Raw genomic sequence first — 14,357 nt, forward strand, 5'->3', positions numbered from 1 at the left:
ATGGAAAGAAAATAAAAAAAAAAAAAAAAAAAATCGATAAAAACAAAAATTTAGAAGAGTAATGCCACCTTTTATTTATAAGTTGACAATATTATATAATGAAATGTATATATTTAAAATTAAAGTATGTATAAATTTAAAGAAAATAACAATTCTTCAATTTAATCATTGCCCTCTAAATATATATATATTAATGATTAATTCATATATATATATAAATTTTCTTTTATTATTTTTAATTTATTTTTAAATAAATATTTTTTTGTGTACAATATACGGAATTTTATATATTTCAAAAAACAAAATGGTTCCTATAAGTGTTAAATAAATAAATAGTTTAAATACAAGTTGTCATCACATTTATTTATATTTTTTCTCTCTAATTGTAGATTCTTCATATAAATAATTATGAAAATACATATATGTATAAATATATATTTAATACTATTATTTAAATCATTCGTAAACACATATGAAAGTGTATATAAATATACAAAGGAACTCATATATTAGGATAAATCAGGTTTTTTTTTTTTTTTTTTTTTCTTTTAAATTTATATAAGCTAGTTCATTCTTTTTCTCTGATTTTCCCAATCATAATAATCCTCAATACTACCAATGTAAGGCATATTTGATAAAATATCATTCGGTTTATAAGCTAATACTAGCATACCGCATAATTGCACGAAGACATTTTTTAAGTAATCTGCTGAAACTCCAAAGCGACATGTATCTTTTAAGATATTTGCATAGCATTCAACGTATCTTAACATTTCAAAGTATTCTGATTGTTCTTCAAATAAAATTCGGTTATAGTAATTGGATGCATTTCCTTCAAATTGTATAGGTCCTGGATTACAAAAACGATCTTCCATTTGCCATTTTTGTAAAGCAATTTTTAAACTTCTGTATGCTTTTCCGTTTAAATCAACTGGAGCACTTGGTATAACAGGTAAATCACCTTTAGATGCACTTTTTAAATATTTGTTTTCTTGTCCTCTAGGTAATATTTTCATTAAAGAAATAAAAGGAATAGCAAATAACTTCCAATCCTTTACATTTCCACATAAACCTCTTATAGAAACTATATATCCTGTTAATCCACTTTCTATAACTATAGAAGCTGCGTGACCATATGAATAAGCTAACTTACAATCAAACTCGGATGGTAAAGAAGAACGACCTTGATATCCAAAAAAATGAGTTAGTCCCATAAAACTACCTGAATATTTCCCTTTTTGTTTTCTCTGATGTAATTCTTCTTTAACCATCTGTAACAATAATTGTTCTGTTTCTAGTTGCTCAAAACGCATAGATCTTAAATCTACTTGTAACAATTCTTTAATTATAAACTGCGGAAACGTTTTTAATAATGCTAAACTCCAAGGTGTCAACTTTGGAACCCATACAGATGATTCCCCATTTTGTGTGTTTGATAAATTCACCAATTCATTTCTAGCTTCAGATAACTGTCCTTTTTCGGATGCTTCATTTAATATATCGCTAATTTCTGATAATAATATTTTCATATGTGGTAAATGCATAAGTAATGCATCAGGTATTAATATAGTACCGTAATTTTTTCCTACTTCTGCCCTTGCACAAACTACATCAGCGATATCCTGAACAACTCTCCATAATGTTTTATCAGCAGCTCCATATTCCTCTGATATTATAACCATATTTGGATGAGTTTGTAAGGCACATTCTAATACTTCATGAGATGGTGATCTTCCCATTAAACGAATAAAATGCCAATATTTAGGCATACTTACAGCATCGGTTAATACATTTCCTATTAATGAGGCATAAACCTTAGTACTGCTATCAAAACCAACACACGTTTCAATTAATTCATGAATTAAATTATTAGAACCTGTCAAAGGAATGCCAACAACAGAAGTTGGAATTTTCTTTTCTAAAAAATACTCAGATAATAATGCTGCTTCTGTTATAGTAATATTAGAACCAGGCATAACCAATCCATTTAATTGCAATTTAGTTACGGTCTCGCATACTTTATTTCTATTTTCTTTATCAAATAGAGAATGCTCTGGAGAATTACCAGTTAATTCTAAACCTCCTTGATTTAAGTGTTTCGCTATATTATCATCATCTATTATTACATATTTATTATTTAACAACCCATATAAACCATAGAAAGCTATGCATACCCCCTTTAATAACTTTAAGCGCCTATAAAGACCACATAACACATTCATTGCACCTGGAGCTTGTCTCGATAAAAATACAATTCCTATCTTAATCTCAAACGATATAGGGGTTGCATATTTATCATGGAATATTTCTTGAATTTGAAATTTATTTTCATAAGACATATGAGGATAATTAGATAGAATTTGTTTTTGTGTATATGGATCATTTGATATGTATTGTTTTCCTGCTCTTACTTTTGCTTTTAAATCAGAACATAACTCTGGTAATTCTAATTTATTATATAACCTTGAAGTTTGCAATTCTGACATACAACCTAATGATTTATAATTAGAACATTGTAATGCATAGAAATCTTTATTCACTTGATCAGGATTAAAATTAAGCTCACTATCTTCTTCTGCATTGTTTAATGGAACCCCTTTTTCATTAATTGACATATTCAACTCATTATTATATGATGTACCTATTCTCATATCATTAGAAATTCCTTCGTTGTTTAGATTATCTTCTTTTTTTAAATTAAATGAATTATTTGATTTTAAATCTCCATCTACTAAATCATTTTCTAATGAATTATTATTGTTTCCCTTGTTATTTTTATTAGCTAAATTTATAATTAACTGCAAATCATCGGAGTTTTGGCACAACAAAACATCTTTTGTTGGAATTTTTACTGTATAACAACGTGCATTACTAAGATGACCATTAAATTGAATAGGACCAGGTGATCTATATAAATCATAGAGAGACCATAACCTTCTTACTTCCTTTAACACATTAAATAATGGGCTATTTAGATCCACTAAATATCTTTTAACTGCAGGAAATTCTTTACCAGTGTTATCTTTGTTAACATGCATAATTCTTAAGAAAGGAATAGCTGCAGGTATCCAATTGCTATATATATCTTCTAAGTTTTGAATTATAGACATGTAACCTGTTCTTTTATGATCTACTAATAATGCTGCATTATATCCTAAAGCATAACAATAATTACAGTCAAAATTTGATGGAATAGCACATCTGCCCTCATAACCTAAATAGTGAGACATGAATTGAATATTCATATTTTTATCATTCATTTTGGCTAGTTCAGATTCTACAAGGACTATTATTAACCTTTCTGTGGCAATTTTTCCTACTTGAATATAACCAGTGGATTCTCTATCCATCAATAATTGTTCTCTAATGATACTAGGTAAAAAATCCCATACTTCTTTGGATTTTTTTAATTTAGATGGATCAAATGGTCCCTCTTTTAAAATCATATTTAATTCACCAATCAAAACTTTCATTTCAGGAACAAATTCTATTAATCCTTCTGGTATTAATATAACTCCATAATTTTTATTTAACGACCTTCTTTTTAAAATAATATTAACAATATTCTTAACAATATCTTTAAGAGATAAATTTTGTTGCTCTACTTCTTCTCCAATTAAAACAATATTGGGTCTTGTTTGTAAGGCGCATTCTAAAACTACGTGAGATGCTGATCTTCCCATTACCCTAACAACATGATATACATTATGACCTGTTTTTACATCTGTACACAAATTTCCTATAACTTCAGAATATGTTTTTGTAGCTGTATCAAATCCAAAACTAATTTCAATAGCTTCACTTTTTAAATCGCCATCAATAGTTTTTGGTACTCCTATAACAGAGATAGGAATTTTTTTTTCACAAAAGTATTCTGCTATTAAAGCTGCATTACTATTAGAACCATCACCTCCAATAATTACCAGACCATTTAACTTTAATTTAGAAACTATATTTTCAATTGCAATTAAATCATCTTTGTTTTTTACTTTTCCTCTTCCTGACCAAAGCATATTAAAACCACCTAAATTTCTAAAACGATTCATCATATTATCAGTAATTATAACGTAATTTTTACTATATAAGCCATCTATTCCTCCTAAAAATCCAATAACTTGAGATTGTTCATTATATCTTCTTGCATAATCGTAAATTCCAGCTATGACATTATGACCTCCTGGTGCTGGACCTCCTGATAATATTATTCCTATTTTTAATATATTACCTCCTTTAAACAATTCACCATTATTTGTTTCTTTTACATTTAACATTGGTAATTTATCTAAATTTTTTAAAAAATTCTTTACTTCTTCATAATCAGCTTTATTAATAAAATCATCTCCATAATTTTCTTCTAATATTTGATATTCGCATGATAATGCCTTTGGTAGTGTTGGAGTATATTTTATTCTTTCATATTGTAATGGACTCAAATCATCATTTAATGAAGCAGAATGTCCATGCTCCTTTAATTTTTTTATTTTCATATTTTCATTGTGTACTAAAAAGAAACTATTTTTTGTTTCTTTTTCTTCTAAAAATTTTTTTGATGTTAATTTTTCCATCAAACAGTTTATCATTTTACTGTCTTGTTTATTATCTTCTTTTTTTTCTTGATCCCTTTGTTCTTCATTTTCTTCTAAATTAAAATTACATTTATTGTCTCTTAATAATACAGACATAGTTTTTACTAACGAATCTACAGTTGGATTTTTATTTTTATCAATATTAAAATTATTCATAATGATTCACTTTATTTTCTATTTAAATTAAAAATGTTTTCTATAAATGAAAATATATATATATATATTTTTTTTTTTTTTTAATTTATATATATATATATATATGTTTTTATATTAATATGTATGTTTCTTTTAATATATATATATATATATATATATATATATATAGCTATTTTTAGTATGTAATTATAAAAAAAACATTTGTGTGTACGAAAATCAACGACTTTATGTGAAAAAAAAATTATTTTATTAGAGCTTCATGCATACAAATTACTATATTAAATATAATTTAAAAAAAAAATATATATTAATAAAAGGAAAGAAGTATATTTACGTATATTTACATAATTTTATTAAAACGTTAAATAAAACATAATCATTTATAAAAATAATTAAACTTAAAAAAAAAAAAAATATAAATTATATATATATATATATGCATAAACATATGTAATATACATACATTTATATGTTTAAATAACATTATATACATAAAAATTTATTTCTATATTTAAAAAAAAAAATTATTTAAACTACATGTATATTGTTTCATGAAAATGTATTAATATAAATATTTTTTCAAATAAAAATCCCTTTCAAATATATTTAAATAAATATAAAATTGAATTTTTGTGAAATTGAAAATATCATATCTTTCAAAAAATATATATAATTTTTTTGCATTTTATTTAATAATACATGTATTTAATATTACTGTAGTGATGAAATATACAAACCTAAATAAAAAAAAAAAAAAAAAAAAAAGAATAAAATATCAAATAAAGTAGAATTAATAATAATAACAAAATAAAAATAAGAAAAAAAAAAAAAAAAAAATGAATGTAAAAATATTGTAGGAATAAAAGTGTTTATGTTAAATTTACGTCCATAATAAAAGAAAAAAAATAGTAGTGATTTTTGCTTTGAAGATTACGAACCATTAAAAAAATGAACATAAACTTTTGGGAAAAGAATATAATATACATTAATTAAAATGATAAAATTAACATTTAAATACAATGAATATGTAGCATGTGTTTATAATCCTTTGTGTATGAATTATATATCTTAAAAAAAAAACGTATTTATTTTTAGAATTAATAACATCATTTTATATTAATAAAAATATTTCATTTAATTTATTATATTTTTATATATTTTTTTATTGAATTTTTCCATACAATGAAAGTTTAAAACTTGATTTTAGTCTCATTTAAAAAAATTAGAAAATTTTTGATTTCATAATATTAAAGAAAGATATTAATTTATAGATAATAAAATGAAAAACAAATATTTTTATTAATGCAAAATTTTTCAATATAATAACAAGTAGAAACCTTAATTCCTTATTTTTGCTCAGGTCTACATAAAAACTTTCTTATTTTTTCATTTTTATATATACATATTTATGTAAGGAAATTTCCTTTTTTGCAATACAACGTCAAAAATATAAGTATATACAAGTTATATAGAAAAGAAACAATTTAAAATTTCTTCAATCTTTAAGTATTAATATTTTAGGATAATTTAATTTTCTTAAAAATGAGATTCTTTTAAAATATATTCCTTTTTTAAAAGTTATTATGCATTATTTAAATTTTTTTTGTTTACATATAAAGGATGGACATTATAACATATTATTACATTATAATTTTAATAACAATACTTGGTTACTTATTTAAAACATAAATATCTTTTTTCTTTAGTGTTATAATTATTTATTACAATCAAAAGTTTTTATAATTTTTTATATACTAAAAAGATGAAAAAAAAAAAATTTATCCTCTTTATAATATTGCATAATAAAATATTATATTTTTAAATAAATTTTAAAACATAAGAAAATATTAATACATAAATTAATTATATTATTTATATTAATTTTTACTATTTTCCTTTTTATTTTGTTTAAACTTACTAGGAAAAGAGAAAAAGAAAATGAATAATTTTATTATTTTTTTATAAATATTATATGCTACAAGAATGATTTAAATGATTAGATTTTAAATGAAAAATAATAAGGAAATAAGATTAATTTACAGAAAATTAGATGACAATTTTTTTGTTATCAACAAACCTGTTAATTGGACCTTAAAAAAGAAAAAAGTAATTAAGGATCTAAATTTTTCAAAATGTTTTAAAGAATATGAAGAGAAAGAAAATAAAAATGAAAATACTAGATATATAAATGTTTTAAAAAACCTTAGCGTTTCTGAAAAAAATACATTTTTATTCACTAATTCATCATCATATTTTTATAATAATTTTAATTACAATTTAGCTGAACGTAATTTAAAAGATAAAGATAAGGAAGATGGTAAGAGAAGCTCAAATAACAAATTTATAGAAAAATATTATTTAGAATCTATATTAAGATGTGAAACAAAAACAGATATATATTTTCCATATAAATTACCCATATATATGAGTGGCCTGGTGATATGTTGCCGAGATTACTTTATTTATAAGAAATTTTTGCAAATGATTGATGAAAATAAATTGATAAGGAAGTATAGATGTCTAATAAATGATCCTTTTGTTTTTATTAGTAATAAACAAAATTCCTACAAAAAAGAAGAAAGTGTTATAGAAAATATAAAGTTCCTAGAAAAACAATACAATCAAGATAAAAGTGTTAATAAAACTAATGATGAACATATTTACAAAAAGATTTATTTATCAAATATTAGTTCATTAATAGCACAAAAAGAAGTAAGTGAAATGTTTCCATTTTATAATTTTTTTGATAATAATCCTTATACTTTAAATTACTGGTATTATATAACTAACTTAGAAATTGAGAAATTGACTGAAAAAATGAGTTTTCTTTTAAAAAATGATAAAAAAAAAAGTACACCATCAAAAAGGAAAAGAATGAAATATAACTGTGATTCAGAGAAGGAAAATAATGATTACTTTATAGATGCATATTTAAAGAAAAGTCAACCTATAAAAAGTCTTAATAATTTTTTCACTTATATTTTTAATAGTGATTCAAATAATTTTACATGTTTAAAAAGAGAGCATAGTGTTATTAAAGAGTCTAAAGAACAAGACAATCCTAATATTGAGAACCCTTATTACAACAGTACACATAAAAAAAGTGAAAATGAGTTAAAACTTTCCTATAATATGTGTAATCTAAATTTGAATGACTTATACAATTCAAAAAAAAAAATATTATTTCCATTATCCCTTTTTTTTAATGAGAGCAATTTTTTTTTTTTAGATAAAGAAATTGATAAGTATTCATTAAAATTTTCAATGATCTATAAAATAAAAAATTATAAAGAATATTTAGAAAAAAATATTTTTTTAAATAATGAAAAAAGTGTAAATTATAATCTAGAAAATTTGAGTAATATTTTTTTGATTGAATTTATCCTGTTAGATAACCCTAAACCTGATCTTATAAGGTTTTTTTTTAGTGAAGCAAATACACCTATAATAAATGATAACATATTTGATAAAAATAATTTTAAAAAGGACGTTATTAATGAGTTGATATTAAGAAAGGAAAATAATAATTTGAATGTAAATACAAACATTTTTGGAGATACATACAGTGATAATTTGCATGAATTTTTTAATGAAAAAATAGAAAATTATAATAAACAATATAATGATAATTTATTAGACAAATATAAATCAAATACAAATGCTTTTACTATACCTGATGATAATTCTTTAAATAATGCAAATAAAGAAATAAAACTTAATTTAAATAATTATTTTATAAATGAAACTAAAAATCCAATTGATAATGATTATGAAGAACATAATACAAAAAAAAAGTTTCCTAAAGATAGTAATTTATGTTTAGAATTATATCAATTACAGTTTCGTGATCCTCTTAGTAATGATTTTATAAAAATAGAAAATTCTTTGTCTACTTCATGGATGTAATTTTTTTTTATTAAACATTTTTTATAAATAATTATTTTTATATTTTTATCATGTTATTAACATTATTTTATGATTAAATCTATTTCTATATATTTATATTATTATTATTTAAAATTTTAATACATATTTATTTGTTTTTATTATTAATTCGATATATTACTATTTTTAAATGCTTAATTTGGCATAATTCCTTTTCTTTTCTTTTTTTTTTGAAAAACCCTTTTATTATGTTACAATGTAAATCATTTGCAAAATAAATTAATTTTTTTTTTAAATTAGTTGAATTATAGTAAGACTAAAGTTTTGAAATTATTCATTTATTAAATTTGATAAAGCTCTATATCTTTTTTCTAATTATTATTAAAAAAAAAATTGAAATTAAAAATTTATTAATTTTATTATTTTTTTTTTTTTTTTTTTTCTGGAATGTTAACATTTTTTAATGAAGTTTTTTTAAATGCTATAATTATGAATTTTAGCAAAAAAAAAAAAAAAAAAATAAATAAATAAATATAAATATGTATATATAAGAATTCTTAATTTTTTTTTTGACTTAAAATTATTGCTAAAATTATATTAATAAATAGATATGCATATATATTAATTATTTTTACTTTTTTTTTTTTTTTAATTATAATGTCAAAAATAGTAAGAGAAAGAAGAAAATACAGAATAAGTAACCCATACGATGAATCAGAAAAGATAGCAATTAAAGAAAACAAAGAGAAAGAATTAAAAAAAAAAGTTAAAGAAAAGTTAGAAAGCAATAACAATGAAAATAACATTGCAGAAAATTTTATTAAAATTTACAATAAATATTTAGAAGAAAATGAAGATATTGAAAAGTATAAAAAAGAAAATAAAGAAATAGAAGAATCAAAAAAAAAAACAGTAAGTAGAAAAAAAATCAAAAAATTAAATTATAAATTAAAAAAAAATAGTCTTATAGAAAAACTAATAAAAAAAAAAGCTTTTATTAAAGCAAATGAAGTTTTATCAAACTCATCAAATAAAAATAATAGAAATTTTTCTATAAATACGAATGAAGAAAAATACATGAAACTTATTGAAAATCAAAATAATGTGCTTAAAGAAAAATCAAAAATTAATACTAAAAAAAATAGTAATACGAAAAAAAAAAAAAATGATATTGCAAATCAATATGATAAAATAATTAATTCTAATAGCTATTTACAAAATCCTCTTGAATATGTTAAAAATATTTTAAAAGATAAAAAAAAAGACTCTATATTATAATGACCAAAACTATATTTAAAAACAGCGATTTTCTTCACAAACATATATGACTAATTATATAAATATATAAAAAGAGAAGATCATTGATTAAATTAATAGTGTATTGATATATATCTTATTTTATTTTTATAAAATAAAAATAGTTTTTTACTTTTTATAAAAATATTATCTATTTTGTTTATGTAAATTTTTACACCTTTTAGTTTATTTAAAATTTTATGATCTTTTAAGTAGACTTATATTAAATTCATTAATTAAGAATTTTGTTTATTTTAAATATTTTTAATTATTTTTTTATATATTAAATATATTATATTTATTTTATTTTATTTTATTTTTTTTTTTCTTAAATTAGATTAATGTATTAACTTATTTGTATCATTTAAAATAATTTATTAATACAAAAAAAAAAAAAAAAGAAAAAAAAAATATAAACATTCTTTGATTAAATTGTATGTAAACACCAAAAAAATAAAAAAAAAAAAAGAAGAAAAATAAAAGATGAAATTTTTGTATTAGAGTTTCTTATAATTTTTTATATAATAAATTATTTTCTATAAAATATATTTTTAATTTTTTTATTTATTATAATTAATTTTATTATATTTTTGTGTTTCTATTAAATAATATAACTTTTTTTGTACAAAAATTATTAGAAGAAATAATAGTGTTATGTATTTAAGAAAAAAAAGATAAATAGTTTGAATTTTATATCTCTCAAGAAATTTAAGGTTTTATATGCTTTTTTGGAGTTTCTTCAATTTTTTTATTTTTAAATTTATTTTGAATATAATTATGCATAATTTTTTGCAATTCTATATTTTCCTTTAAACCTGGTTGTTCATTTAAAATTTTTTCATCAATTTCTAATTCTTGTCTCCATTTTCTTGGTATTTCAACTCTTTTGTAATTTTTAAGTATATCTGGCATTTTATAATTTCCTTTTTCCCTTTTTAACACATCTTCTCTTGCTTTTTCTAGAATTTCTTTTTCTTCAAGAAGTAGTTTTAAATATTCTGGTCTATCTATATATTCTAAATCAAAAAAATTTATAGGTAAATTATTATCAACAGCTATTTGTGCTTTTTTTGCTAATTCATAATCAAATTCAACCATTGCATTTACATTCTCTTGAGTTAATTTTGCTCTTGGCCTTGTTATTAATTTCATTTCTAACAATTGAGAAACAACCATAACACCTTTAAATAAAAAAAAAAAAATGAAAAATTTTTTTTTTAAATTAATAATAAAATTTATAAAATACATGAAAAAATATATATAATATTATTCATAAAAAATCCATTAACTTAATACTCTACTCGTTATATTTGTGAGTAAATGTGTGTTAAATAATGAAAAAAAAATACAATTTAACATATTATTTATATAAATTTTTTTTTTCTCTTTTTTTTTTTAAACCTGGATGAGATATAAATGTTGTTTTATTTTGACGAACACCAAATGATACTAAAACATCGCACACTTTATTAGATAAATATTTAACACTTTTAAATATCATTTTTTTAATTTGTTAAAAATTGATACAAGAAAGGTTTTAACAATATTGTTATTAATTAAAAAAAAAAAAAAAGTATACTTAAATAAATATATATTTACATCAATTTAAAATTTTTATATTCATATTATTATATTTTATTTTTAAAATCTTATATTTTTTTTTTCTTTTTTTTTTTTTGTTATATAAAAACATATGCATTAGTTAAAAAATAATAATAACAAAAATGTTATAAATGTATTAATACTGTTAAATTTATAATATGAAATAAATCTATTGTAGAGTTTTATTTTTTTTTTTTTATTTTTTTTATTTATTTTATCTTTTTAAATTAGGAGAAAAATTACAAACATATTTATATTAATTCAAACATTTTTTTTAAGAAATAGCATTTCTTATGGATAAAAAAAAAAAAAAAAAAATTGAAAAGTATGAATCTTATATATACAATGATAAAAATATAAGAATAATATTTGATAAATATATGATAAAATTAAAAAAAAAAAAATAAAATATCATAAAAAATTATATATCTGAAGTTTTCATGCATTTTCTGTTATATTTCAAACTATGTATGGATAAAATCTCGATACTTTTGACTTTTTAGATTATCAAATATTTAAATAGTTTTATTGAAAATTTTTATAATATTATCTTTTTTTTTTTTATCATATATTAAATTTAATGTTAATTTTTTTTTTTCTTCTTATTCTTTTGAATTACAATATATTAAATTTCCCTTAAAAACAAAAATGATTTAACAATATTAATTTTAAAAATATATCATTTTAGTTATATAAATACTTTATAATTTTCTTTTTTTCATTGTTTTTGTTCTATATGTGCACAAAATGAAGTTGTTTTGGTTTTTTTAAAAAAAAAAAAAAAAAAAAAAAAAGGTAACAAAAAATATTCACGCACCTTATGTGGTACAATTAAAGTAGTAATTTTTTTTTTTTTTTTTTTTTTTTTTTTTTTTTTTTTTTCTAAAAAAAACTTTAAAACCCCCAAAGTTTTTTTTTTTTTCCATTATTTTTTTAAAAAATTTTTGGCCCAAATTTTTAAAAAAAACCCTTTTTTGTTATAAACCCAACAAAAATTTTTTTTTTTTTTTTTTTTTTTTTTTTTTGTCTATAAATAACTTTAAAATCCCTAAAGTTTTTTTTTTTTTCCATTATTTTTCTTAATAATTCTTGAGCCAAATTCTTAGTAATAAGCCTTTTTTGTTATTAACTCTACTAAATATGTTTTATAAAAAATAAGAGAAATTATTATTTAAATTTCATTTTATTATTATTTTTTTCGATTATCTTTACAATGATTTATTTATATGTTTTTCAGAAGATTATGTGAATATTCTTAAAATTTTATTTTTAAATATATTTTAATATCATTTAATAAAAGCATCTTAAATTATAATGTATTAGACATATACAACATTTCTTTTTTCTTTTTTATACTTTATAAATAATTTTAATAATAATACATATCAAAATTATTAATATTATCATTTTACTTTTATAAAATGACTAATATATTAGAAGGTAAAATTTTTCTAAAAGAAATTGAAAAGAAATCATTAGAGTGTAGAGAAAAAGATGAAATTTTAGTTTTAAAATTATGTGAATTATCTAATGCTATATATCCAATTTACAACAAAATATTTGGTGATGGTTTTTTAGGTGAAACTTTAAAAAAAGATTTAAAAAATTCTTCTTTAAAAGTTAAAAAAGCTGTTGAAAAAGTCCCTGAGGAAACAAAATATGTTTCGAAAATGTATTCATATAATTTAAAAAAGTATGAAAATTTAGAGAAATTAAAAAAAGATATGGATAATGGATTAATTAATTTTATGTGGATGAAAAGAGCTTTAGAATTTATTGTAGTTTTTCTTGAAAAATGTTATGTAACGAAATCCTCTTCTAAGTTAAATATATGCGCTCAAGAAGCTTATGAAGAAGTATTAAAAAGTTATCATGGTTATATAACTGTTAATTTAGTTAAATTAGGAATAAAATTGTCTCCATCAAGGGAAAATTTAACAAAAAGACTTGGTTTTGAATCAAATGAAGAAGCAAAAATTGTTATTCAAAATTTTATTTTAATAACAAAACCTTTAATTAATGATATTTCAAAAATTATGGAAAAATATAACTGTAACTTTAAGGATAAAGTTTAAAAAAAATAAAGAACAAATAAAGGAACATTAATAACTAATATATCAGCATTAAGTTATTTATCTATTATTTTTGTTTTATTTATTTATTTATTTATTTATTTATTTATTTATTTATTTATTTTTTTTCATTATTATTTCTTTTCTTCTCATTTAAAATAAATAAATTTTGTAATATTATTTATATATAATAAATTAACTTTATTTTTTGTTTATTAATATTCTAAACAACCTTGTAAATTAAAATTATTTACCTTAAAAAATAAAGGAAAAAATTTACATATATATATATATAATAATAATAATGAAAATAGATCTAAATAGAATTTACTGTCTTTTTGAAAAGAATTAATTTCATATATTTTTTCAATAATGTTTTATTATAATCAAAATAAAACTAAATGAATAAAAAAAATTTTATATAATTTTATCAGCAACAAAAAATTCAAAAAAAAAAAAAAAAAAAAAAAAAAATTGTAAAAGATCAATGAATTATCTTTTTAAATTATTTACAAGAAAAAAAATTTATTTTTAGAAGTTAAAATTAATCTATAAATTTATAAAAGTATAGATGAAAAGTACAAAGTACATTATATGCAATTTTAAAAAAAATTGTAGTAATATGTTATATTATATATTTTAAAAAATGGTGAATACTTGAATATATAAATAAAACGGACAGACATCAATAAATAATAAAAAATTGACTATAAAAAGAAAAAAAAAAAAAAAAAAAAGTTAAAAAAAAATTATTTATAAA

At 19.4% G+C, this 14,357-nt stretch overlaps 5 protein-coding genes across 5 annotated transcripts; 3 read left to right on the plus strand and 2 right to left on the minus strand.

Moving 5' to 3' along the window:
- Positions 1-563: 563 nt before the first annotated feature.
- Positions 564-4,742, minus strand: PGAL8A_00428300 (6-phosphofructokinase, putative; the record flags this gene model as incomplete). The annotated part of the gene is made up of 1 exon (XM_028673012.1): positions 564-4,742. One exon carries the CDS (start codon positions 4,740-4,742, stop codon positions 564-566), a length of 4,179 nt encoding a protein of 1,392 aa, XP_028529507.1.
- A 2,007-nt stretch (positions 4,743-6,749) lies between these two features.
- On the plus strand, positions 6,750-8,648 carry PGAL8A_00428400 (conserved Plasmodium protein, unknown function; the record flags this gene model as incomplete). The annotated part of the gene is made up of 1 exon (XM_028673013.1): positions 6,750-8,648. One exon carries the CDS (start codon positions 6,750-6,752, stop codon positions 8,646-8,648), a length of 1,899 nt encoding a protein of 632 aa, XP_028529508.1.
- Positions 8,649-9,284: 636 nt separating this feature from the next.
- PGAL8A_00428500 (conserved Plasmodium protein, unknown function) lies at positions 9,285-9,905 on the plus strand (the record flags this gene model as incomplete). The annotated part of the gene is made up of 1 exon (XM_028673014.1): positions 9,285-9,905. One exon carries the CDS (start codon positions 9,285-9,287, stop codon positions 9,903-9,905), a length of 621 nt encoding a protein of 206 aa, XP_028529509.1.
- A 726-nt stretch (positions 9,906-10,631) lies between these two features.
- On the minus strand, positions 10,632-11,424 carry PGAL8A_00428600 (conserved Plasmodium protein, unknown function; the record flags this gene model as incomplete). The annotated part of the gene is made up of 2 exons (XM_028673015.1): positions 10,632-11,104; positions 11,325-11,424. 2 exons carry the CDS (start codon positions 11,422-11,424, stop codon positions 10,632-10,634), a joined length of 573 nt encoding a protein of 190 aa, XP_028529510.1.
- A 1,522-nt stretch (positions 11,425-12,946) lies between these two features.
- PGAL8A_00428700 (glycolipid transfer protein, putative) lies at positions 12,947-13,600 on the plus strand (the record flags this gene model as incomplete). Its single annotated transcript, XM_028673016.1, has 1 exon — positions 12,947-13,600. The coding sequence occupies one exon, from the start codon at positions 12,947-12,949 to the stop codon at positions 13,598-13,600; it is 654 nt and encodes a 217-aa protein (XP_028529511.1).
- Positions 13,601-14,357: the final 757 nt, after the last annotated feature.

Source organism: Plasmodium gallinaceum (genome assembly GCF_900005855.1).
Source record: "Plasmodium gallinaceum strain 8A genome assembly, contig: PGAL8A_v1_119, whole genome shotgun sequence".
NCBI lineage: Eukaryota > Apicomplexa > Aconoidasida > Haemosporida > Plasmodiidae > Plasmodium > Plasmodium gallinaceum.